The following is a 27233-nucleotide window of genomic DNA, read 5'->3' as shown; positions in this document are numbered from 1 at the left end:
TCACACCGGGGCCACATGGAGGTTGAAGCCATGGTCCTGTAGGTTGATTTGGTTTCCATGGTAACTAGTGGCGGTCATAGGCAGTAGCAGCAGTGGGTGGGGCGGATCCTCTCGATGCGGCACTATAATAATAAGGGGAACCTGGAAGTTAAGAGAAGATGGACTGTTTGAAACAACATCTTAAGCACGGCAGAAAACAATATTACCTTACTTAACAGAAGATATTCTAACACAGTAAATATACTGTATGTAAGTATTGTGTGTATGTGTACTGTAAGTAGTGTTATGTAAATAAATGTTATTGTAAAATGATTAGCCCAATAAAAAAACATTTTGTTTGTGTGTTGTTTAGTATTTTTGCGTTGACATACTGAATGCATAACTGTAGTTGTGAACCAACCAGTCATACAGTACTCACTTAGTAATGCTGGGTTGCTGAATCGCCATGCTTCATTGTAGGATGTATACTGTGGATGACTGTAGGGGTTCCCTGAAAAGTCGCTCCCTAAAAAGAACAACAAAACAATTAGCATTTTTCAAGCATCATGCATTTATCTTGTGAAACTCTTTCATTTACTGTTCTTCCTCACCATATATGGAGTAATTCAATTTGAGACTAGTCAACCAAGTAATGTATTTATTTTTCATTTAAATTATGCAACACTGAACAATACAAGATGTGCTGTAAAAGACAGTTGTGGTCTTACCCGTCTCACTTACTACATACTGTATCTACCCATTATCTCACACACCCTATTGTGAACCATTGGAAATACTGTAAACACCCTTTGGCTTTGGTATGAGCACGTTTCCTAGCATATTTTTCAGTGGTTGTCATGCTAGTATGAACTCTTCCCTGTAGGAAACCGTTTCCCTGTAGGAAACTAACTCCTCCCCCCTCCCACCCTCGGGTCTACTGGGTTTTGTGCTCCAGAATTTCATCGCCCAGGAAGTAACTTAGACCATGTCAGTGAGCAATGCTGTTGGTCCACCACGTTTCTTTCTTTTATGTGACAATAAAGGCAAGATTTTATATGAACCTGGTGAGGAATGGCTTCTGGTTTAACAGTGTTTGGGGCCTGTCACTAAATCTTAGCCTCTGTGGGTCAGAAGAATGAGGGAGCACACAGACCTATAACCCACAGGATTAAGAGGATCTCTCTCCCCCATGTTACTGTTTGTGACTGATGAGAACATTTTTGGATCTACTTGAAAAGTTGAATAATGCAAGGTGAAAATACTTTTGCAACAATAAAGTAGCTCTTTCTCTGTGATGAATGATACTTTTTTTTTTGCTAATTGTTGTTGTAATCTGTGTTATAATAAAAAAAAGTATATGGCAGAACAAATGTATGCATTTCAGCAGTACTACATCCAGCTGAAGTCCTTTGATGCATATTGTAATCGGTTAATGATTTGCTAACACAGCTGTGCACTCGATTGGTTTTCCTTTCCGCATGGGTTAATCAGCTCAAAGAAAAATGGTGGTGGTGTTGGTGTGCGTCGGGGCGTGTGTGTATGTGTGTGTGTGTGTGTGTGTGTGTGTGTGTGTGTGTGTGTGTGTGTGGGGAGGGGCACCAGCCCAGGACCAGAATGCATCTCATCCTGGTGGCTGGCAGTGAAACACTAGCCTAGCCCCCTCGGAGAGTGATTTAAATATTTGCTGGACTCCCATGCTCCTCTGCCTTGTGACCCTTAACTGTTTGCTGTGAACCTGAACTGCAGGTTAAGTAGAGGGGGAAAGGGATGTGCTCCTGAGCGCTGGGGCTGGGGGAGACGGGCTCAGAGAGCTGTTTATCGATGGCCCTTGAGAATGCCCACACAAGGGGATAATGAGCTAAGAAGCTGGAGTGTTAGCCGTGAGGAACAGTCCTTAGGTTGAGTCTCTGATCACTTATTGAGCTTGTCTGATCGACTCATATACAGAACCCTACATATTATATAATGCTGTGTAATGTCCATCCTACTGGTCGATGCAGCATGTGTTAACCTGTGTGATAACCTGTGTGAGTCTCTTTGTGCTTCCTTAAATGACAATATCTTATTGTTATTAGGTATACAGTATATGATATTTTGTTACTATTTCGTACAGTTGGAGTACATGATAACATTCTCATGGGTTTTACCTGTTTAAATAAATAATTGTACATAATTGTTAACTGACATTAATATGAGCAAATCCACTTACCAGGAACCATTCCAGCGAGTGTTGAGGTGGGGTAGCTGCCCTGGCCCGTGGGAGGTACGTGAGGGGGATACCCAGGTAGGGTTGTGTGTGTGTTGGCCATATCTCGACCTGGGGAGAGAAAACAAACGCGAAATCAATACATGTTCAGAGGGGAAACACAAAACCTCCTGTAGAGTAACAACAGGACAATGCACTGTAATCACACCCCTTTGAACAGACAGACGGACTCCTCCCCATAGGTACCGCGACCTCCATACACACTAGTCAGTAGGCATTAAATTCACACCTTGGAATCCCCCTATTGCCTTAAATGAGTGGTCCCGCTGAGCGCAAAGGGGCTTTGTACATTGATAGCTATTATTTCATGAAAAATAACTACAGCAAGAGTCTCGTGATATGTCTCTGGAATCACAAAACCAGTGAGCGGAATCCTCGTCTAATGCTCCCTCCTAGTCCGCTACACTGTCAAAGCAAACACAAAGTGTCTCCAAACACTAAATTGAATTGAGAGACAGACCGATGGCCTCATGGGAGGAACAGCAGAATCAAAGCCCAGCTGTATGTGGGGAGAAGAAGCCTCTTCATTACCGCATTCAAACTTGTCTAAACATAGCACGCTTTATTGAACCCCAGAGCCGTCCTGTCCTCTCTTCCTCTCCTCTCCTCCTCCTCTCCTCATCCTCTGTTAGGGCAGGTCGGAGCGCGGCTGTAAAGCCCCGTCCATATTGGCCCCTCTACAGAGCGTCACTCAGGGCTGCACGGAGGCGCTCCGTATTCAGGACCTGTAATTGGTAGTGACGGCCGGGTGTCCTACCCAGCCACCGGGCCGTTTGAGCCGCCGCACGTAGCCCGGTCTGGCCAAGGCCAGGGTTGAAGAGGCCCCTCTGCTACATTGTTAGCAGTGAGGGCCACCGCCATTCAAGGGGGGAAAATAAGCTCCCAAATAGGCCTTAATGAGTTAGCCAGTAGCCATAATACCCCATGATACCACAGAGCCTACTGTAGCTTTATGAGGGCATCAACTGAGCTTAATGCGGGTTTTCCGTTTTTCCAGTTAATGGCAGCTGACAGTAACACACAGCAACAGAAATTATTCAAATGTTACCCTTCATCAACCAGCAAAATTATATCCAGCTATTGCTGGTGCCTCTTTCTGAGTATGTGGGTGTAATATTATGTTTAACTTCAGGGTTTCTAAAGTGTTTGCTTCTAGGCCTAGTTTCTTCATAATTTATATATACATATTGTATATGAATATCAATGTTATATATCTCCTGGAATATACTGTACTTAGTAAGAATTCCACAACAAGCACAAAGCAAATTTAACTGCCAAGTATGCCTACCATCTAAGAATAAATCATATTTTCAATTGATATTGTTAAGAAGCACAAATCTACTTGCAAATCCAACTACCCAAAACACAGTATCACTGTTTGCACAGCGTATGCAAAATCAAGTCTACCACTTATTTAATTTTATGCCATCTCCCTGGTGATTGTTATGTACCTGCTAGTATAGGCTGGCTTGCATACTGGCTGTAGCTGGGGCCATGATGGGCAGTGTATGAGGGGGCAGGGGCCTCTAGAGAGAGGCCGGGGTGGAAGGCCTGGAGCTGGAGCTCCACCAGGGAGGAGGAGGGGGTGAAAGGAGCCATGGAGGCCTCATACGGCTCCTGCTTTACGCAGGCTGAGGATGGATGGATGAGAGCTTCTGCCGGATGGAGGGAGAGATAGATACATAGAGGCACAACATGAGAGAATGACATGAGTGCATACAGTACATGTTACATGTGTGGATGCACATGGACTGTATGCACACACACAGAGACACAGGAAAGAAGAGAAAAAAATGAATGATGAATTTGTCAAAACATATACAGTAGGTGATGGATGTACATTTATCAAAGACTGTAGTTTACAAATGACAACTACTGCTATGTGAAACACAAAGCAAAAAGGATCATGTTATTTTTCTGTGTGAAAGTGCTATATATTATAACCATTGTGTTCTAGTGGCTAAGCCTTAGAGGAGTGAGGTCATGAATGAGTGAGGTCATTCATTTGTAATAAGAATTAGTCAGCCACAAGCCAGTGCACATAAGTCAAAGGGAACAGTGGGAATAGGTGGGGGGTCCAACAGGAAGGGTGGTGTGTGTGTGTGTGTGTGTGTGTGTGTGTGTGTGCGCCTGTGTGTGTGCGTGTGTGTGCGTGTGTGTGTGTGTGTGTGTGTGTGCGCCTGTGTGTGTGTGTGCGTGCGTGCGTGTGCATGTGTGTGTGTGTGTGTGTGTGTGTGTGTCTGTGTGTGTGTGTGTGTGTGCGCCTGTGTGTGTGCGTGCGTGCGTGTGTGTGTGTGTGTGTGTGTGTGTGTGTGCGTGTGTGTGTGTGTGTGTATGTGTGTCTGTGTCTGTGTGCGCATGCATGCGTGCATTCATGCATGCGTACATTCATGCTTGCGTGTGTGTGTGTGTGTGTGTGTGTGTGTGTCAAGCATGGGTGGTGTAAAGCAGGGTAGCTGGGCAGTACGCATGGACAACAGCACCACACACAGAGGACTGACAGACACAGAGCACATTGTGTGTGGGACTAAGCACTGCACAATAGCTGAAGGGTCCCTGTTTTCATTAAGGCCTTGAGGGCTGATGTTTTTTTGTCACATCTCAAGAGTGCGGTTAAAGCCTCCTTCAGTCATCACGATAGGGTGCAACTACATGTCCATGAATGAGCATTTGAGGAGATAATGGATGTATTATGATGAACGGCCTTATTGATTGATTGATTTATTGATTGATTGATTGAGAATTGTAAAGCAATGTTAATGGTTTGATAAGCTCCTGAGACATGGGGTATCTTATTCTAATTGTTTTAACTATAACTCCCCTAGCAATTGGTAATGTACCAATGCACCATAAATGTTTTATTTTTTTATTTTTTTTTAGACTTAGCAGGACTGAGTCAAGATCATCACCTTCATTACATTATTAACTTTGATTAAATACAGATCCATATTATTTGTTGTCCCAGTTACAGTGGGTGCTGTGACTGTTACTTCACGTCCCCTTCAGAGTCCTCTTTCACTGAGGGGCCAGTTGGGAGAGCTCTCAGTACAGCATGATAGCCTCATTAGCTGCTTCCTAGCCATTGTTGTTGTACAACAGAGATGTGTGTAGAGATTCCTCATTAAAAGAAGGCCTTCTCTATATCGGCTGGTTCACTGACAGCCCCCTTAGATTGAACGCCAGCAAATCAACCTATTTTCCCCTGCCCTCCTTTCCCTCCACACACAAATCAATTCAAAGATTCTTTCGACGTTTGCTGTGAGGAGAGCCTGTTGATTTCTGTTGTAATTTGGGGAATGGAAAATAAATCTTTTGATTTTTGAGGAAGGAGCATATTTTGGGCTCTTTTGATTCCAATTAGGAAAATAACTTCAGTGTTTGTTCAAGCTACATTAGTGAATGATAAGTGATATTCAATTAGACATTATTGAACTACTTTGCTGTCTTTAATAATGTTAAGTTCTTCTGTATATAATCTGATTCTTGTGCTATACAAGGACTGGAAAATGCGCCAAACCATCAAATCAAAACAAGCTACACTACCTGACAGAGAAGACTAGTGTTTTTTTTCAGCTTTGCAGTTGCAGTGTCCATCTGAATGACAAGGGTACCATCAACACTGACCTACACTATATATGTTGTGTTCAAGATCACTGAACATAGAAACTAATGATATGATGTTTCTGACTGTTTCTGAAGACAGTTGAGCTTAACCCTCGAAAACTCGATCTGCCAACTTCTGATTACTGTATGAAAGACAGACCGAAACCCATGAGTCTCATTTCAACCCCAACACCCTCATCGCAACGTGAAGAAAAACTAGACAGTTGCCCAGAATGTCCACCACTGTATTTACTTCAGCTTGGTTCTTCCCAAAAACCTGACTGAAAAAACTGTTGACCTTGTTTTTATTTGGCACAGCGACAAAGTCCTTTACGAATGACTCTTTTGGTAGGAGGAGTATTACATTCACCATGACAGGGACACCTTCATGTTTGCTACAACAACAACCAAATCTTTTGACCTCCATTCTCTACACGCAGAATGAAGCAATTTATCACCAGCCAAAAAATCTCTGCACCCTAATTAATTACAACTAAGTAAAGAATGTTTGGAGAGCCAAATTGCTTTAATTCCCCAAACACTGGCTGAAAGTCATTCATTATCAAATGTGTGCTCAAAGGTTAGTTTGCTTTTGTGAAGACGAAATAAGCATTAATTTCGGAGCCTGGGCCTATGGCTCCCCAGTGAGATGGCAGGAGAGCCGTTTGTCATTAGGCCACACGTCAGGACCGGCAGGCTCGCTGCCTGACTGTTGCTTGCTGCTCACTGGACAACAGCGGGTCTTTGGGGTTCCATGCTAGTTCACATCCCCAGCAGCACTTACTGCAGACCATTTGTTGTCTCAAAGCCTCAAATGAGGAAATCTGATCATTTTTCCGCCCTGGCCTCAATTAGTTCCTTATGACCATATTAGGGGAACGTTAGGGACTATACTGTATTAAGGCCAAGTGAGTCCTCAGAAGTACCTGTTAGAGCTCAGGAAGGGGGAGGGTGTCATTGACACAGGGACTAAATTGCACCCTGGGAGACTCCCATTAACAGGCCCAGCAGGGATTGGGTTTAAAGAGGCCTCAGTATGCGGCCGCGGTCGCGGTCACTCTCTATAGCAATGTGCAAAACTCCTTTTGAAAGCCCGAGGGATTGTTGGATTGGCTCAGTCTTCAAAGATGGTTCAGAAGCACCATCAAGCCACCGAGACACTGCCATGCAGACTGAGTAGGAGAAACACACAGAACTATGGTAGAAATGCAGGACAATTACCGGTAATCGAAGTAATCTACCCATTTATTTTTCAAAACACACAGGAAGTTCAGTGGCCCTGGCTCCTGGTATTCATCATTTTACCCCTAAAGACTCACCTTTTATGAATTTAAAGCAGTTTTAAATAGAAGAAGAACAAGAATAAGATGCACTTGAAATGAAATCCATCTCTCTATGGAAATTCATCAAAAGAAATAACTTCCCATATCAACAATAGAAATTACCACACAATATACGATTGTCCCATTCACATATTCAGGGGACTTGCAGGTGTTTTTTTATTGGGTAATAGGGACTATTTAGTAGGTAATACAGTATTAACGTGGAGGAGTGGAAGAAAAAGAAAAAACTGTTCTAATGGAAGTGGCTTCTTGCCTCTGAATTTCGATGATGTGCATAATGCCTTAAATCCCTTCCTTATTTGAGCCTGCTTTGCAGGTACTTTTGAGCCCTAATAGGATAAGCAGAGGACACAAAAGATTTCTATCTCTCAAGCCTTTCAGTTCACTGAGAATTCCGATCTCTGCTGGCAATGAGCAGTTCATGAATCATTCATTTTTAATAGATTATGCAAATTCCAGGACATAAAATCAACAAGATCAATAACTGCAGGCATTTTAATTGGTGTTAGAAAACATTTTAAGGATGAACATAATCTCCAGTTCTTTCCCCCATAAAGGCACAATTAATTTGAAATTGGATCACAGCCTAAATGCTGGAGATAATTCAGTACTTTTAGCTTGACTTACATTTCTCTGCTGGGCTTATCGCTAGCACGTAAACTGTAACGCTCAGCCATCACTGAGGCCATATACCTGAACATACCGCGTAGGAATTATCACTAGAGTAGAAACTGCCACTAAGGGAAAAACAAAAAGTAGAAGTGACAATAATTACTGCTACAAACAGAAAGTCAAACCAATGCAAACTGATCCACATTCATTTGCTTGATTTCAATGCGTATTGTCTAAGTTTTAAGAATGACTTGCCATGGGAAAGTAAGTGGGTAGAGTGGGTAGCTGCGGCATACAGAAAAGTCGGATTGGTGAATGGTTGTAAATAAATAAATATAAAACTAAAGTTCAATAGAATAACTCTTAAGTTTCCTAGTTCAAATGACATTAGAGCACATGAATGCCAACTCTCTCTCTCCTGTTGGGGTCTTTACCTCTTAAAGGGACATAGCAAACCCTCTGTGGGCCCCTCAGTAGAGAAATACCCCCTCTAAAACATCCCAGGTGCAAACAAAGCCACCTGCCTTACAGTGGGCGACCCTAACTGGGCCTGCTCTCAGAGAACCAGCCGAGCACAAAGGACAAACACACACCTTTCTTCTCACGAGGCCTGACTTACTTGGGAAATCTACCTCCCACCCACATATTAATGAGAAAAAGGCCTCTTTCTTTTCTCATAAGGCTGCCTGGCTATCATTTGAGATGGGGGACGCTGCAATTTTCAATCATTCTGTCCTCCCCCACACAGAACCCATTGCCTTTGATGACTGCTGCATAATTATATGAATTTTAATAAAAGCTCTGTATATTAATCTTGGGCCCGACAGTAATCGTAAACTTTCCGTAAACTTAACCTTCTTCTTGGTAATAACAGTGGCAACAGTGAAACAATATTTCAATTAGTGGAGCAGTCATTAACTATGACAGGAAGAGAGGGGGAGAGAGATAGAGAGAGAGAGGGGAGACAGATAGAGTGAGAAAGGGAGTGAGAGGAGAGAGAAAAATGTTCAAAGGCTGTTTTAGTCAGACAGCAGAGATGCTATGGTGTATTTACAGAATTAGCAAATTACTCATGGTTTGAAAGGTAGAAGCCGTGTTTTACAAAACTCCCAAGTCACGAACCACAAGGACAAGAAGAGCAGCGGTGAGAAACAAACGGTCTGTAACTCCCGGGGACTCGTAAAGACCTTGCCAGCGCAGCTCAGTAGTATACAATCATAGTTGTGATGTGCTGACATCAAGGGTCCTTGTCCAACAGTGACAAAACAGCACCCTCTGATCACCCACTTGCTCAGCAAAATCTGATGGATGACGGCTGCTGCAGCTTGTACTGCAGCAGACCACCCAGATCAGCTCAGTCAGTCAACAATGCTATTAAAAAATCTGCACACTGACTTTCTTTTTTGTGTTGAGTATTTGTTTTTATTTTTAGGTCATCTTATAAATGCCATGTAATTGCATTGCACAACATGTCATTTTTTTCCGTTTGTTACAATGTACTAAACAGTAATCTCCTTAGCTGAAGCTGTGGCTTGGCAGCGTAATTGCAGGCGTACTGTATGGTACTTGATCTTACCTACAGGGTAGCTTTGTGACACGCTGGGGCCGTGGTCTGGGTTGGTGCTGGAGGACAAACTGGGCTTGACTTCGTCCAGGCCAGGGTTATGGGGTGGGAGGGAGTACTCATTAGCCTGCAAAAAAAGAGTTGAATAATTACACAACTAGACGATGCTGAAAAGATGAAAAAAATCCTCTCCTCTTGAATCACTTCCTTCTCATAATGTGTGTGTGTGCGTGTGTGCGTGCATGTGTGAGTGTGTGTGTGTGTGTGTGTGTGTGTGTGTATATTTGTGTCTGTGTGTGTGGGTGTGTGTTGGTGGGTGGGTGGTTGTGTGTGCTGTGTGGGTGGATGTGGGTGTGGGGTGTTTGGAATGGTGGGTGGATGTGGGTGTGCATTTGCGTATTGGTGTGTATGTGTGTGTCTGCGTATTTGTGTGGGTGCACGCATGTGTGTGTGTGTGTGTGTGTGTGTGTGTTCACTATTTCAAGCTGCAGGGAGGCAGTTCAAGCATATCATGAATGTATTTTGGTATTGTCTGAGAGGAAGTAGGATTTTGAGATGAGTGAAAAGCCAAGGCGTCAGCTGGCCCTTTGTGCTTGACTGCAGTCATACCCCTGATCAGCCAAGGGAAAAAGCAGTTCTGCTTTGTTACAGACACACCATGTGGCCCTGTTTGAGGGACACCATTCACCTTTTTGCTTTTAATTTTGAATTTGCTTTAAAATGTCATTGCTACTCACACAACATTAAACTGCATTTTATCACACGAATGAATATCACATTCAACGAACAAATGTGTTATCCATCTTGCCTCCTATTCACAAAAGTATGTTTTATCATAGTTAAAAAAAACAAACATTTTATATTAAGCATGGGACATTCTCTATATTTAGATCTGAATACAATACTCTGCTGGAAAGAGTTTTTCTCTCCACTGACTGATTTTCCTTTGTCAAGCAGTTGAAGACAGTCATGGCAGATGTTAGCAGTTTTCTTTAATGAGATCAGACTTCCGGAGTCTCTGTGTTGACAATGTTTGTCCAAAGCCCAGTGTGTGTCTGAGTGCCTCAGTGGGCCGCGGTCCCACAGGGGATGCCTGTGACCCCACTCTTGTCTGCTTCTATCACAGATAAACTCTAATTGTCTGCTACAACTGTTCACTGGCACAATTGCGGATGTTTTCCTCTATTCTTGAAGGCCTCAGACGCCGAACAGACGTTTTATCATGCAGATAAAGGGGTAGAGAGAAACCCCCCCCCCCTGAAAAGATAGATTTGAAAAGGATGACCAAATGGCTAGCAGAAGTGTGGGAGGGGTGAATCCATTGAGTTTTGCATCTCCAGAATGGGTTTTTAATGCCCCTCTACAGAACCCAGACACTGGCTAATAGGGACACATTTTCCAGAGTGAAAAAAAAACAGAGAGAGAGGGATCCATGAAAGGGAAAATGCTCTGATTAATATTGCATTAAATTAAAACTGATTTTTCTGGACTGTTCCCGGCACTCTTTTTTTCCTCCTACTGGCCTCTTTTTCTCACTCTACCCTTTTTTCCTCTTCTTTTTAATACTCTCTGTGACGCTCTTTGTGATTGCAAGTCATTTCCAATTCGTTTTGGTATTGATCTTCCAGTAGAAATCAGTTTTGTAATTAGCTGCAAATTAGGCCCTCTTCGGGAGGTGAGGCCTGTCCCACTGATTTATCACCTGCGTAATTCGCCCCGATTGGAGAGAAATTAAAATGAACTCAATTAGGCGATTGCTTTTGCTTTATGGGTCCGACTTGTAGTTTCATGGGAGAAATTAATAGTCTCTTGTTGTTTAATAGTCTAATGAGAGTAAATAAAGGTTATCCATTGTAATAAGCCGAATAAGAAGTTAATAAGAAGTAGTACATATAAGGGTTTTCTTGTCGTCGCTTTTGGTGGGGGTGGTATTCTCAGAATGCCTCTTAATTTAGTAAATGAAGATGGATAGACGGCTGTGTTAGTGGCGTTAACATCAAACAGAGAAAGCAGCCAATGCCCAGGTCTGTGGAAACGAATCTGGGCTACTTGCTTTGTTTACAATTTATAAAATCATTTAAATGATAAATCTTACAACATAATAGGCTTCATATACGAGTTTCAATCATTGCACTTCGGGGAATGACATAGAATTAGAAAACCAGGGCATAAGGCAAACATGTCCAGTTGAATAACACAGCAAAAATGAAGAAAAATCTAGATATTGATTCATTTCATGTTGCCTTTCTGTTATTCTCAATTATAGGGGATCCAAAGAATGTGCTTTTTCATCACAAAATCAATACGATGTGGGAGTTTTCCTTGAGATCCCTACAGCATTTTACATGCTGTTTTGTAATACAGTGGAATTATTGTTTAACCATCCTTTTATTTTCTGTACCCGTTTGAGAGCGGGAGCAGATTAATTAGATTGCAGTGTAATATTCTGGGGCCTTCTGGCTAAAAGTAAATACAATAGCAGAACCTCTCAACATGAAAATATTTTTTTCTGGGATGTCAGTTTGATTTTGAGAATTTGGAAGATCTACTTTTTAGAACAGCAGGAAATGATTCTACACAGCATAATCACAATATCACTGTTTGGAGAAAAGGATACATGTGGATGAGATGAGTGTTGCAGACAGACACACAGACTTATACATCACAGTGGTGGTGGTGGTGGTGGTGGGAAGCTTTGGTGGTACTAACCTGTTCTGGTTTGATGTGCTCCGACGTGGGGAAGACATCGGGGTACGAAGGGCGTTCAAAGACCCGGTCCAAAGCTTCCAGCTGCTGCTGAGTGAAGGCATCGGCCCTTAGGTGCTTCCGTAAACTGTCCACACTACCCTGAGAATCACTGTGTGGGCCAGAACCATCTGAACCATCTACAAGAAGAAAGAGCAACAATCGAGATTCTGCCCCTGGAAGCTGGCTTTCACTTAAGCTATATGTTCACCCCATGGCTTTTTACATTACTACTGTGAGGGCTTGGGAGACTGTACTATCTATACTGATAGATTGAAATATGGTGCAAATTCAGTAAGGGACGATTTTTTGGAATGGCTCTTAAAGGGTTTCGGTGAGCCACTGGCTGCAGTGCATCACGTACAGTACATGTACCGGCAGAGCCAGCAGTGGAGAGAGACTCCTGCCCCCCCACACAGTATTAGCACCATCATGATGTGAAAGCCCTGTGGTAATTGATGGATTACCATCAGTGCAAATATATATAGTTGTTGTGGAGACCATGTATTTTAATGAAAGCTGCAGCTATTACAGTGGCTTTTTCATTCCCAGGCAGAGGACTTCCCTTTTTTTTCTCTTCACTCCACCAACCTGCCCCCCCATCCTCCCCCCAACCCCCGCCCCCCTCCCCAGCTCCCCAGCTCCCCTTTGCGCTCATGGAAATCAAGAAGCTGTGATTTAAAAGCACAATTTCCCTTTCACAATTTAATACTGTTCTCTTTTTTTTTTTTTTTTTTTCAGGAGTAGCATTTCATTTGGTAACACCAATGGACAGAGGGCTGAATAAAATGGTACAGTCTAGTGCAATCATCTCTCAGAGGAATATGGGCTCTCCTCTCCAAACAGAGGCATTCGTTCTCTCCTGACTCCTGACCTGATTACCCCGCTGTTGGGAGAGGGATGCGTTAGCTTCTCCCTTTGTCACTTGTGTGCGACGCCTTAAACCCTTTACAGACCTCCAGCCTCGCACCCCCGTCCCCCCCTTCCCTAACCCCCCCCTGCAACCCACCCCTCAACCCCCCCTCCACCCCCCACAGCCAGGCAGGCTGCAGTGGCTGGTGTCTGCAGGCCCCCAGCCTCCTCCTCCTGGATGGATCCCCAGAAAGCTTCAGCTCCCTTACAAATCTGTCATTCTAAATTTGCGGCAGATTATGTTCTCTCGTCCGCGGGAGAGCGGTGATATATGATATGCAAGGCCCCTATTGATTGCCTGATCTGGTAGCAAGAGGGAGCTGAAATGAACTTGAAATGAACATCATGCCTCAACTCATTGTGCGTATAATACTCTACTTAATCCCACATTTTTCTCTGCCATGGAATTCAATTGATCAATCATGTCTCTCTGATGGTACCATTTCGGAGGGTTATTGCCATTCCATTCTACTGCTTGACCTTTATATCTCTGGCTGAGGCCAGAGGATGAACCTGACTCCCATGAAGAACAAAACATATCAAGGGGCTATATAGACTGTGTGTGTGTGTGTGTGTGTGTGTGTGTGTGTCTGTGTGTGAGTGTGTGTGTGCGTGTGTGTCTGTATGTGTGCACGGGTGTGTGTGTGTGTGTCTGTGTGTGTGTGTGTGTGTGTGTGTGTGTGTGTGTGTGTGTGTGTCTGTGTGTGCGTGTGTCCTTAGTGGAGAAGTGGGTGTGTACAGTATATGTGACGTTTGTGGTGTTTGTGCATGTGTTGAATATTTAACTGCAAGGTGCTTGAAAACACATGGCCCTATTGGATTAGCTACAAAGACCTGGACTACAAATATTTGATAAAAAAAAATTTTTTGATCATGTCAACACAAAATGAAATACTGTGCATATACAGATACTACATCCTAAGATGTCATTTCAGACATTTCAGCAGTTCTATGTAAGAGATAGCTTACTCTATTTTTGTGGAGAATGATCTATGACTGTACAGACTAGACACTGGGGACTAGATATCCGGTATTCTGTACTATGCTGAACTATATTCTTCAGAATTGAAGTGAAGGAGAGTCTGACCGCATATTTTTGAGGGGGCATCTTTGCTGGACAGCTCCACTGGGGGCCTCTCATCCAGCTAGAGTCGGTTGCTGCTTTATCAAACTCAATTGTTCTCTTTGGTACCGAAGCAAATAGAGTCATTAATTCCTTTCCATCAGGCAGCCCTGAGTCGCAAGCATGATCAATACTTGCACATTTGTCATTCACCACGGTGGAGAATACACTTCCCACACACACGACAAACAATCCCAGGTCAACCTCCATACGCCTGCTTGCACTCAAGTTAAGGCGAAGGTCCCATTTCGTCACTTTACTATCACTCTCCAGGACATTTGTAATCCACATACCACATACTCCTATGACACCGCTGCTACTGTCACTATCTTCCCCATCCCATGTCTGGTGGTGATGGGGCTTTAAGTGGTGATGCTGGTGGAGATGGTGGTGACGGTAGTGGCGGTGGAAAACTCTTTTGGTTCGTGACATTTACAAGCTCAATTTAACCACCCTATTACATTTCTTAAAGGTACATAAATCAGTTTGACGAATCTCTAATACGTTTAAGGCCGGTTTTTTTCCTTTTTGTAATTGCAGCCACCACAGCATTTGCAAATACGATGTGCCTGGTACATGTTTTTTTCTGGGGAGTTTGTCATGTTCGCTGTTACGTAATAGTAGTAGTCATAATCCTGCACCGCGATGGCTTTGTTTGTGTGTCGACTTGACTTGTCCCCTGCGATGTATATTATTGATCAGTGACAGAGTTGAGTGTATTCATCTTGACATCACTCTGCATTAACACTCTGGTAACGAGGGACCAGACCCTATCAGATCAGATAACCAACTCTATAAAACAGGCTCCTCTCTGCGGGTTTGGCACCCGGAGGTCACGACCCCCGGCAGGAGGTTGAGCCGACGCAATTCTGGGCTTCTGGAGAGAGTCTGTCTGACTGACTACCTGCCAAACAAATCAGTACAAACGCTAGACATAGGCAAGAAAACTATGCTATAGATATTACTATTGTCAAACAACATGTGATCATGGCACAAAATGAAGAGAATCATGGCATGAAAATATGAGCTTGATAAGTTGTTGTTATATATCGGGTGCACTAGCCTCATGGAATTCAACCTGTTCTTAGCCCAGACTAGAGGCAAAGGGAGGTGAAATGGCACCTTGGGGTCATACCAAGCCCCTTTCAACTAAATGAGCTTTCTCTTTTTTTTGTCCATTGTTTGAATAACATGCCAAAACACATATGTTCATGATTCCCAGACACTACAGAGCTGTTTTTTTTTGTAATACTGCTCCCTCATTAACAACTAGATTCAATTATTGCTTCAATCCCATCAAATTAAAACTCATTTGTGTCAAATTGGAAATGTTCATACGCATTTGTCAATTTAATGTTTTGATAATGTGAACCAAATCAAATACAAATTGAATGCAAATATGCTACTGATATTATCTCATTGTTTGTATACAGTACATACTCTCCCAGACACTTCACAAGGACAACTCTCCCCCTATTGGCTATGCTGGTTTCAGAGAGAAGGGCTCCACATTAGCAGAATATTATGGAGAGTCTGGTATTGTGAACTGAGCTCATCTGTTAATTCTCTCTCTCACCCAAACATCTGTTTCAAACTCAGAACTGTATATGATCCTGGGCTACTCCATCACTCATCTCTACTCTCAGCCCACTGTTCACAACGCTCAGCTTTGAGACATAATTAATTCACCCAGAACCAAAGCACAGTGCCACATTTATCCACGGTGCCACTGGCTATTATTGTTGCCTTTTGAAATATACGATGATCTTCTTCTTATGTCATTTGTCTTGTAATATTTCTCACATTATACAAGCAAAAAGCTTTAGACAAGGCGTTTCAGAATGATCGAAATTAATAATGCCCACTTGATAAGAGTACTATAATGATTGTCCAAATTGTGAGTGATATTGAATAGCTAGTTGAGATGATTTTGAAAGAATGGACACACTTGATGGGTTATCATTCTCTTCATCGCCTATTATTTCCACAAGAAACCTCTGAGCTATATCTGTCATAATCGTTCCAGCTGTATTGAGCCCAATAGAATACACCACCAAATGCCAGGTTGGTCGGTAGCTTGATTCCACTAACAGTAGGTTAGACCAACAATAATTGATATTCACTAATCATTTTAGTGCATCCATTTTAGAAAACAACCTTCTCTCATTCAGTACATAATTCATGAAACAACTTCAAGTTAAGGTGCATTCTCATTAGGGCAAAAATATTTTCTCTATTTCACAAGCTGTATACACATTTCCTCTTGCCAATTCCTTCTCTGATAGTAGAGAATCTCAGGCCCTTGAGCTATTTCTTTTGTCTTTCCAGTAGCCAGACCATCTGAGCGAGGGGACAGGAGGATGGGGGATTGGGGGGAGGGGGGGGCTTGGATGTTAATTTGTGAGGTAATAGCTTTTCTCGGCGGAATTGCAAATTCTCATATATGTCACTTTGTTAAGCGTGCTGCGGACAGCCATGGTCACCGAAGACACCATCTCCAGAGGTCTCTCTCTCTCTCTCTCTCTCTCTTTCTCTCTCTCTCCGCACTGCATCGGCAACAATAGCTGCCAAGTGTAACATGCTACTTTTAATTTGCAATAACACATGACAATGGCAGATTAATGGCTCTTATGACACCTGTGTCCCTGAAGCTCCTCTTCCCCAGACCCAGTGTACATAACGCGTGTCACACTACATTATCCCAACATCCCTCTTGTAATGGGGACCTCTTTTTAAGGGCACTGCTGACTTGGAACTTAGGAGCTGTCTGCCCCATTGGCAGGGAGCCACAGCGAGGCCTAAAACAAATACTCTGGACTACACAGTCAATCCATTTTACTGGAACTGTACGTGCTGCGTGCATACTGTTTAGGTTAACCCATCTATGGCTGATTTTTGCCAATGTTTTTCACCCGTGATAATGGCTGTTTGTGCCAACATTGTAATGAGGCTTACCAAGTTAAATACTATAGCACTCAGGTACTCTTTGGCTACTGTGCAAATCCTGCATTAACTGCCAGACAGACTACTGTACCTTCTATCACACTCGTGCAAAAATACGGCATAACAAACAGCTTTTAAAACAAAAAAACTGTCCTGAGCTTGAGATGAAGACTAACAACTATAATGATGATATGGATAATGAATAAATATTATGTTTGAGTATGTCTTCTGTCCCCGTAAATGCAATCTACATAACTTGATGTGATGATTTTGCAAGATGTAATTCACAAAAATACAGAGCAGGGTTCTAAAAGCCCAATACTATCTACTATCCAATGTCGGGTGTAATATACTATTTTTTACAAACTGTAGCTTGCGGCGAGACATTGTTTTTAAAGCACTTTCTGCATGAGTTGTGTGGGACGGGGGCCTGGGGTTTATCTTTTGGGAAGACAAACTATCTGTGGTTCCAGGTAGGTAGCGACTGACTGGGTCTGGTAAGGGAGTATATAAGAACCACAGACACCCCTACAAACAGACACTCACACACACACACATGCAGGCACACGCATGTGCACACACACACACACACACACCCCCACACCACACACACACACACACACACACACACACACACGCACACACACACACACACACACGCACACCACACTCTCTGCTTTCTGCTCTTTCATCGGAATGCTGGCCGAGCACTTAAATCACGGAAATGGCAGCACATCAGGGGGATCATTTGAGACTGAATAGCCATCGAAACATGGGCTGTCACCTAGAGGACCTCAAAAAACAGGCCAGCTCCTCTCACAGTCCTTCTTCTTCTTCCCTATGCCCTCTAATACCCCTCTGTCCTTCAGTATCAATCTGCATAGAAATGTGCATTCTATCATCCAATGACTAGACATTACACCCTGGCTAATATGAAAAGGTCCATGAGAATGTCTGAAAATGAACTCTTGAAAATGTCAGACGTTTGCATTATGCCCTGCGATTTCGCATCTCGTACCGGGAAAGGCTTGATTATGTCATTTGCCATGTCCACGTCATGCTGGTTTTTATATCTTTGCCAGGAAATCTACCTTTGACACGTCATTAGTCATCTCCCCCTCCATGCACACACATAAAACATCGATTCCACTCAGTATCCCACAAACCCTGCGCTTCCCAGCAAATGCCAGGGCAAAGAAAACGACAGTATGCAAACCTATATCGTATACCCTAATTATCTACCTCCCGATGTACTGCGGAAAATAAGAGTCTCATTCCCAACCCAGTTTGACATAACTGCCCTTTTCCGAAATCAGTCCCTTCCCTCCATACAGTAACACAGCTGGGTTTGTATAGCACCTGCTTCATTATTCTCTCCAGACGCTTATGTAGTGACATTAGAAAGCATATTGCTTACAGAACCAATAATCTATATGGCCCCAGGGTTCGTCTACCCACTAGCCTAGTCTTTCAGATGGAGAAAGAGAGGAGTGGATGAGGTACTTGTGTGGAAAACGTCTTCCAGGGTGGTAGTGCTTTCGTTGACTGACCTAGGTGGTTGGCTACATCATCTTGACATGTAATTATCTAAGCCCCTCTTAATCACTTCAACAAAGATTAATTGCAGAAGACAACAGTGGAGGTCATGTCTTCAAATCAAAAAAGCGGCCTCCTCTTATTGACACGAGTAGTATTAAAATCTTGGATTTTTGCACTTGTGATTTTCACTATTACTCTGTGCGTTGTGGCTGTGGTTGTGAATATTGCATTTTGTGAGATCAAATAATACTATTCCATTATTTTTAAATTTTGAATGAAAACAAAGTGATTTGAGCAGTGTTATGTTGTCTTAGGTAAGCTATGTGAACACATCAACATGCTCTGTCAGAGTCAGTCAACACAACATTTTTGCATATTCTCGCAAAGAAATCCCTTTCTCTTACCGTCATCTCGTTTCCTCTTTTCACCGTTTGATCGTGGAATACCCAGAATGCCGTTGATGGAGTAGGACCCCACTGTGTCGTTGGAAGCGCTAGTGACTGGTGGCGAGGCCTGGCTTGGTACTGAGAAAATAAAACAATTCAATGAAATCTACTGACCCAGCACAAACAAACTGCACTGAAAAAACAGCATATGATATTCATTCTTCTTATGTTGCCATATAGTATAGTAACAATATAGTGTAGGATATAGTGATCTTACAATGTTTCCCACCAAGCCATTGGAAATAATATGGTGCAAACGTTTGTTATGACTGAGCTGACAGAGTGAGCTGCCATCTTACCGATGGTGTGGCCTGGCGTTGACAGGGAGGTTCCATCAGGAGACGGGTGGAAAGGCTGCTGGACTTTTGTTCGGATGATCCTGCACAGTAAAGAAAAGGCCACCGTCATTGCTGTTCTTCATTGACTGGCTTTTTTTCATTAGCTTCAGATTTTACCATTGCTTTTAAGGTCACTGGTAACTTATTTTTTGCACCCTAAAATACGTATTTCTTTAACATCTAGTACTATATATAGTCCACTGTGTTGAATTCCTCGGAAGAGAGAGAAATCAGCTGCAGACAGACACCCCTTATGAATGGATCCAATCAAATAATGCTCCAGATAGAAGTACCAGTACATGTAATGAACTCACTGACTGTACCTTTAAGGTGAGATATAGAGAAAAGTCTTCATTGCAATTTTGGTCTGAGTGATCTCGCAAACAAAGCATGAAATCACATCAATTCACCTCAATGATCAGCTTCACTGACTCTACCTGGCCCACACTAATCAGCTCTCCTTCTCTCTCACTCTCTCTCTCTCTCTCTCTCTCTCTCTCTCTCTCTCTTTCTCCCTCTCTCTCTTTCTCTCCCTCCCTCCCTCGCTCCCTCCCTCCCACTCTGGAGGGGTTTATAGGGGTATCTGAGATTGCTGGCCCTTTGCTTCCCAGATCAAACATCTCTGTAGAACCAGCAGCCCCTTGTGCCAATGTGGATGAGGTTGTATTGATCGGGGCTTGGGGAGAAAAAGTTGGGGATTAGTCACACGCGCAAACAGATGCAAATAGAAAGCTATAAATTATATGTGACAGGAAAGCAATAGTTCCTTATTGCCTTGCACAAGCTTACGCCAGCATTAGATTCCTTTAATCTGAGTGGCACTTGGGGAAAAAGGGAGGTGTCACAATAATTTGTAAACTTTAAAACTATTCATCATGTATGACACGGTTTACCTATTAGAACACAAGGTATAAAAGGTTGAGTATGGACTCATACCCATACTGTACTGGTAAACACCACAGTTCATGTTTAGTTGATTTCTTCACATACGGTGGCTCTGTTGTGACTTTGCATATTCAATTTTGACTCTAGGTATGGTATATACTGTATATATAAAAAAAAAAATATTCCTGTAGATTATGATACTAATCGAAATGCTATGCCTTGGTATCAAATAGATCAATGGAATGTTTGCAGTACCTAGATTTTAGATTTTAAACTTCAGGACAAAATGTCTGTTGTCTTCAGGGCGAGGACATTCAAAGATGTATTAAGATAACTGCAATATTGACATTGGTTACGAGGAGGGCAAGGAGTAAAATATCCAACACTGTCAAAACTCTCCTTAGGGCAAAGCAACAAAACGACAAGCCTATCCAGAGACCACATATCAATATTTTATTTTATTTTATTTTACTTCTCTCCATAACAGTTATTTGACCCTCTGACTCGTGTGTGCAACATAAATTCAAAGACTTTATTTGGAATCCATGTTCTTGATATTGAATAAGCAATTTGGGAGAATGAATTAATGACTTAGCTGTTGCTGAAAATCCCCTGAAGAAATATTAAAATTGCTTTACCTCTGAATCAATATTATTGAACGCCATTGAGGACCTTTTTTATGTCTACTAGCAGGTACCGTTACTTGTGGGTAATTCCTTGCGGTGGCCCAGACACCGAGTACAACAGCATCTCTGTAACATTTAATAATGCATGCAAGGGAAAAGTGTTTAAAGCTAGAACATCCTCTTTTGTCAACAGTCCTGAGGTCAGTGTGTCTGCCAGACACCTTGGAGCTGCCACAGACCTCTCTTTTGTCTAAGGGGTGTTATAGTAACAAATGCCCATGTGCTTCACCTGGTTTATAGAAATGAACCCCTATTTCAACAACTGTGAAGTAAATACCAGCCCGCTGTGCACTTGATGTGTTTTATTTAGCTGAAACTGAGAAATCTCTCTGTAGACTATTTTAGACTTGCGTGTGTATGTGTGTGCGTGTGTGTGTGTGTGTGTGTGTGTGTGTGTGTGTGTGTGTGCACATGCGTGAGTGCAGTGTGTGTAGTATGTGTACTGTGTTCGTGCAGTGCATACGCATTTATATATGTACTGTATGTGTGTTTCATTAGGGTAAGGATAAGGTGGTAACACATTGAAACTGTTCTTTTCATCTGCTAAAAGGTTACTTCACAAAGGGAGATATTCAGCATTATGCAATAAAAGAAATTCAAAGTAGCTCTCATCGTAGGGTAATAGAATTACATTTCTTTGTATTCACATTTTAATTTCCCACATAAACAAAGACACATAGGGCTTTCTAGTTCCAAATAGCCAATCTTGAATTTAATTAGAATTGAAAACTTTACAGGGGGCTTTTAATGATATTAATGTACATTTTGAATTTATCACATACATGTGTCTGAGCCTGCTTAAATAGGGCTTTTTAAGCAACCACGAGGCATGAAATGAATTTTTCTTCAGCCTTTCTCTATTTAAAAGATGTCTTCTGTGAAGCTGTCCATGCTCTCCCGTCAGCTCATTAAAATGTAATGCTGATGCTGGTTCTATGGAACACTGCCTCTTAACCAAAGTTCATCACCGGGGATCTCTGGCAGGGGGGCAAGGGAGGGGGTGGGGGTGGGGGGTCTCTTTCTCTCCCTCTCTCACTGCCCCTGATCTTATACCTATAGTCTTTGGCCGTGATGTTTACTTATCACTCTTTAAAAATGAAAGCTTTGTGCAAGCATATAAAACAAATGGGCCTCTTTTGATTACAGCCCACTACACTATCTGAACCCCAAAGACATGATGCACAGGGCTCCTCTCCAAATTAATCGTTTTGTAGTAGTTTTAAGAATATATTTACTTAATTTTTATTTTCTAATTAATTTCTAAACCATATGCTTTTTAAACAAAAATTACAACTGCTCTTTCGTGTCGTCCCAGGCAGGTTTAAGTAATGTTTTGGCAGGCTATTAGCCTTTTCCATGTATGTGCCTACTTTATTTACAATACACAACACAGGAAGAAGTCAAACACAACGCAACTGACACTGAGATTAGAGGTTGAATTACAGGTGCAATGTTTTAGAAGAAGAACGAGAGGATTGATGTCGCATTACAACAGGCTATTAAACAGTATTCCAACGCTAATACCTCTTGAACGTCTGTCAATATATTTACATTTTTCATAAGAAGAAGAGGGGACGCATATTTCCATTGCTTTACAAAGCTTGAACCAAAACCATCTAACCTATTTGAAAGAAAAATTCCACTCTAATACATTACATCTGCTATTGAACAATTGCTGTACTTTATACCTCTAGAGCCACGGGATCTGGTCACCGTATATTGATCGGTTTTCATCGAGACAGATTCACTCAGTCCTAGATGTACTGCTGATTGTTGAGGGAGTTTGGACTGAAAGATTGAATTGCACCTCTGAGACCACCCTCGGTGGGCGAAAAAGTTTGTCAAACACTATAGGCTATATTCTGCAGTATTTACTAGGCCTATACAGTCAACCGAAAAAAGTTAAGAAGAAAAAAAACTGTGATGAATTACTGGCTATTTCCAATTACCTTTCTTTGACCCCTTCTAATATAGGCCTGTATTGTACCAAGCAGTAGTTAATAGCGTTTACCAACATCTTTGATTTACTGCACCGAAGGGCAACACCAAATACATATATTATATTATTGTAACCCTAACTTCAAAACATTTCAGCTTGGATTAGTCCCAATATTATAGACCATATCGATTGTTGAACATAAAAATAGAACCATATGGATAGGCGGAGGCATGGCAGTTTATAAAACCATAATTGGGATTTTACTGGATTTAGGGGGATTTAGTTCCCCAATCACGATCAATTTCCCAGCGTGTTGAGCACATAATGGGCTAATGACAGTTAGAAAGAAAATGCACCTTATGGCCATACCTGTTAATTGACGAGACGCTTGGAACAGTGTCATTGTCGCAAACTGCCTCGGCTAACAGTCTGTCTCTGATCTCCCACGCGAACATGGTGGGATTCTGCCTCTTGTAGTCCGCTATTTTATCCACAACCTTTGGAGTGGCCACTTTTGGTTTGGACCCTCCAATAACTCCAGGTTTTATACTGCCAGTCTCGTAGTATCTGTGAAAATAATGAACAACAAATTGATCGAGACATATCTACCATGCACTTCTGGACAAAAAAACCGCTCCATCTCAGTTTTGTGAATAAGGAACTCGAGTGATATGCACCCAACACGGTTTGGCGCGTCTAGTTTTGATTGATCAATTCTTCAAAAATGTTCCTCCAAAAAACGAGGCAAACTTACAATATATGTCATGTAAGAGGTAGAGTGACATAGCCTAATCCGTGTAAAGACAAAACATTGGTAAAGACTGGCAACCAAACTATGTATATGCTATCCCGATACAACCAATTGAAATGGTATCCAAGTTTATCGTCAGTGCCAAAAATTAAAGGAAACATGCAATTATTTTAAAATGACATGCTACCAATTGTTGATAAACTACTACTTTTGACAAACATTCCAAGTGCATAAAACAAATAGCTACCTTTTAAAATCCTTTTGATAGCTGAAAAATATTTTAAAAACATTCAAATGTCGTATACTGACACGAACCGAATACAATTTGTAATTTGATATTGGCGCTATTATTTCACTCATGGGGATGCCAGTTTAACTGTGTATCCATACACAGTGAAATGTCTCTTCTCAAGTCAAGATGTATAGGAATTATTCAAGATAATCCAACCTACTGTTTATATACGTATATGTATACCCACTTGCATGTTTCGTCTGTCAACGTTTCCATAATGTGTTTGGGTATTTGGGGTCAATTCTGTCGTATGTGCCAACACCGTGCGTGCGTCACATGATTGGTTTGCCTCTTACCTGCCCAGTATTTTGCTGACACAGCCATGACTGACCCGTAGCTGTCTGGAGATGTCACAGGGTCTCACCCCTTGGTGGGCCAGCTCCACGATCCTCTGCCTCACCACGTCAGGGAGGGGTCTGCCGTTGACGAACACCCCGCCGAGCTGGTTCACCCCCCCGTGCCCTATGTGGGACACAACAGCACAGACAGAGAACCCCAACATTACATACAGTTTGTAGTAGCATGTCACCCCAGCCTAGCAGCCTATCAGCATTGGTGGTATTACACAGGCCTAGTAGCTATAGATTTAAAAGCGCAATATGCAATATGCATGTATGGCCTTGATTGTGATTTTAATCGTAGTTGGTTGCCGCCATATCGTGAGCTTAGAATTATAAGGTTCTATCTCCGTTTAGGGCAGTTCAGAGATATTGAGCGTCAAAGTTTTGACATTCCATTATGTTTTGTGAGATGGAGCCTTTGTTTTTTTATGAATTACTAACTCAAAAATGTCGACATTTTAAAAATAACACCACACAGGCATTAATAAACACCTAATGGATCAGATTATGTAAAAAAACTCAATTTTGACAAAAATGGAGATAGAACCTTATAATTCTAACGTCACGATATTAGACTGCAGTCTAAACTACAGCATTTGTAGTTATTCCATTCCATAGGCGACCCATGTTTTGTATGTTGGTTAAGTTTGTACTCAGAGAGGAGCTTGACAAGGTCAAGTAGTAACATACTATCATTGTAGACTAATGCTTTTATCCATCAGACGAGAGGAGGCAACATCATGTTAGATACGTTCATAACAGTGAAATACTGTAATGTTTGTGCATCTAACCGTACAGGGAATAAAGTTCACTGTAATCGGTTCGAGTGCAATACTGTACTTGCATTTTACACCTCAATTAAGGAAAGGCTTAATTAAGGCATTATTGAGGGAAAACCACTGGCACAGATTGTTAATGAGATAATTTGAAGATTTACCATACGTTGATTAGGCCTGCTATATGTTCTAACGCTGTAAACATTATAATACGTGTTTATAAGCCCTTCCAACATTATAATACGTGTTTATAACCCCTTATTGTCTACGCATGCCCACGGCTCCGGTCGTCGGATATTAAGTTACACGCTCTTTCATTTTCCTTGCTCAGAAATTGTAAATAATTAAAGTGCCTTGATTACTCATATTACATATTATTTAGTAAATGAAGAGGGGATTAATTATTCAAATAAATGTGCAAAAGAACATCTAAAAATATACATATGGCCTATAGCCTACACAATATTACTCCAAATGCATTTACAATCTGCCAGCTATTTCAATATTGTAACTTACTGTTTCTCTGGATTTGTTTATTTCTAAGTGTTATTTGGCTAAACAATTAATATACATTTATATATACATAATATTGCCCTAATAAATCGGCATGGACCTGTCATTGACTCTTCGGGATCTTATGATTGTTCGTGTCTCTTCTGTTGCCAATACATGTACTAATTGCATTTATCTTACTGTGTTTAAGCTAAACGTTAAATTCAGGAAAAAAAGCATTTGTTTAGTATTTGGTGGCCTTTTAGCATCGCAATTTAGAGTAGGTGGATAAAAAAAAACATCATCTTTGCACGTGCGACGGCCTTGAGAAACGCACATAATATGTGTTAATACAGTAGGCTATATGACTAAAATATTGACACCATGTTTGATTATTTTTTGGTTATTGAACTTGATTTAATTGGCATTTGATCTACTAATGTATAGGCTACTAAACGAAGATGTAGGAGGTTCTCGTCTGTCACAGGTGCATGCAAGGCTGATATTGTATTTGACGTATTTTCAATGAAATGTTCAGGGAATTCTTCTCAATAATGATATTAACAGTATGCTCTAGTGTCGGACTCCGATGGTGTGTAAACCCAGGACTAATCTCAACTAAACTCTTTGGGTATACTTACGGTGCATCGCAGAGAACGGGTCGGCTTTGCAGTGAATATCCATTGGATAGCAAAGAAAAGACGGATAATCAACTGAAGTCGCCGTTTCGCCTTCGTGATGCAGATACAATTGTGAAGAAACGGAAGATTCTATTTGATTGAAGTCTCGCTTTGCCCCCCGTCCTTAGCCGATGAGAGGGGAGAGGAACTTCTTCCAAAAGTAAGTTGCCTCTTCTGTTTAACGGTCCGTGCGGAGAATGGAGGCTGGTCAGGTGCAGAACATGGACCGACGATTGGTTCATAAACGTGAAATGTTGATCAATATTTTCAAAACCTGGAATGATGAGATGTATTTTCAGAACATGATGATTTCAGAACAGACGACCCATGTGTCTAAAAATGCTCATGTCCAGTTTGTAGTATCTCCTAGATCCTGGCGGCCTTGATGTGCCGGTTGCGGGGACGTTCAGATGCGCACAGAGATGACAGGAGAAACATGGACACACTGTGGGAGTCTGGTGGCTTCCCCTTCCCTCTACAATGCAGGGATGCGTTAGCCTGAATCTTTGGGTTGAGAATGAAGCCCCTCTCCGAGTGTGTGCGTTTCTAAAAGCTGCAACCCCCCTCCCCTCCGCAGACACCCTTGCTTATATGGATGACTTGTCAGACAAAGGCAATAGATTCCAACACTTTGTGATTCGCCAACGCAAAAACCTGGAGCCCAAATGAGGAGGTCCTTTGGTCTGACACACCGAAAGGGGAGGGAAATAAACATGGAATTGCATTCAGAGTTTACGATCAGAGTTTTGCAGACATTATAACGGAATGAGGGGGTAAATGAAAACTATTTTTGACTAATATTATCTGAATATTTCAAATCATGCATTAATTTGTTTTATGCACTAACACATCTGGGAATAGCTTACAGTTAGGTTTGATTGAATGTATCCTACAGTAGCGTTTTAGACATTTTAGAAGTTGACATAACTGTACAAATAACACATGTAAGCAATTTTGTATAAGTTGACATTCTCTTTT

The 27233-nt window shown here is 41.9% G+C and overlaps 1 protein-coding gene across 3 annotated transcripts; it reads right to left on the bottom strand.

Moving 5' to 3' along the window:
* On the bottom strand, positions 1-26265 carry LOC308167238 (paired box protein Pax-2a; the record flags this gene model as incomplete). Of its 3 annotated transcripts, none has more annotated exons than XM_080541622.1 (10): positions 1-122; positions 419-505; positions 2189-2296; positions 9380-9494; positions 12077-12252; positions 19034-19153; positions 19375-19454; positions 23293-23490; positions 24263-24428; positions 26217-26259. In XM_080541622.1, 10 exons carry the CDS (start codon positions 26257-26259, stop codon positions 1-3), a joined length of 1215 nt encoding a protein of 404 aa, XP_080397748.1. The 3 variants fall into 3 exon arrangements, with proteins under 3 accessions (XP_080397748.1, XP_080397750.1, XP_080397749.1); XM_080541624.1 differs by having other exon boundaries at positions 65-141; positions 26217-26265; XM_080541623.1 differs by having other exon boundaries at positions 65-141; positions 12077-12288.
* Between the last annotated feature and the right edge of the window lie 968 nt (positions 26266-27233).

This window comes from Nansenia antarctica (genome assembly GCF_963989245.1).
Source record: "Nansenia antarctica genome assembly, chromosome: 11".
Taxonomy (NCBI): domain Eukaryota; kingdom Metazoa; phylum Chordata; class Actinopteri; order Argentiniformes; family Microstomatidae; genus Nansenia; species Nansenia antarctica.
The sequence above is the reverse complement of the archived record's forward strand: the minus strand, read 5'-3'. Positions and strand labels throughout refer to the sequence as shown.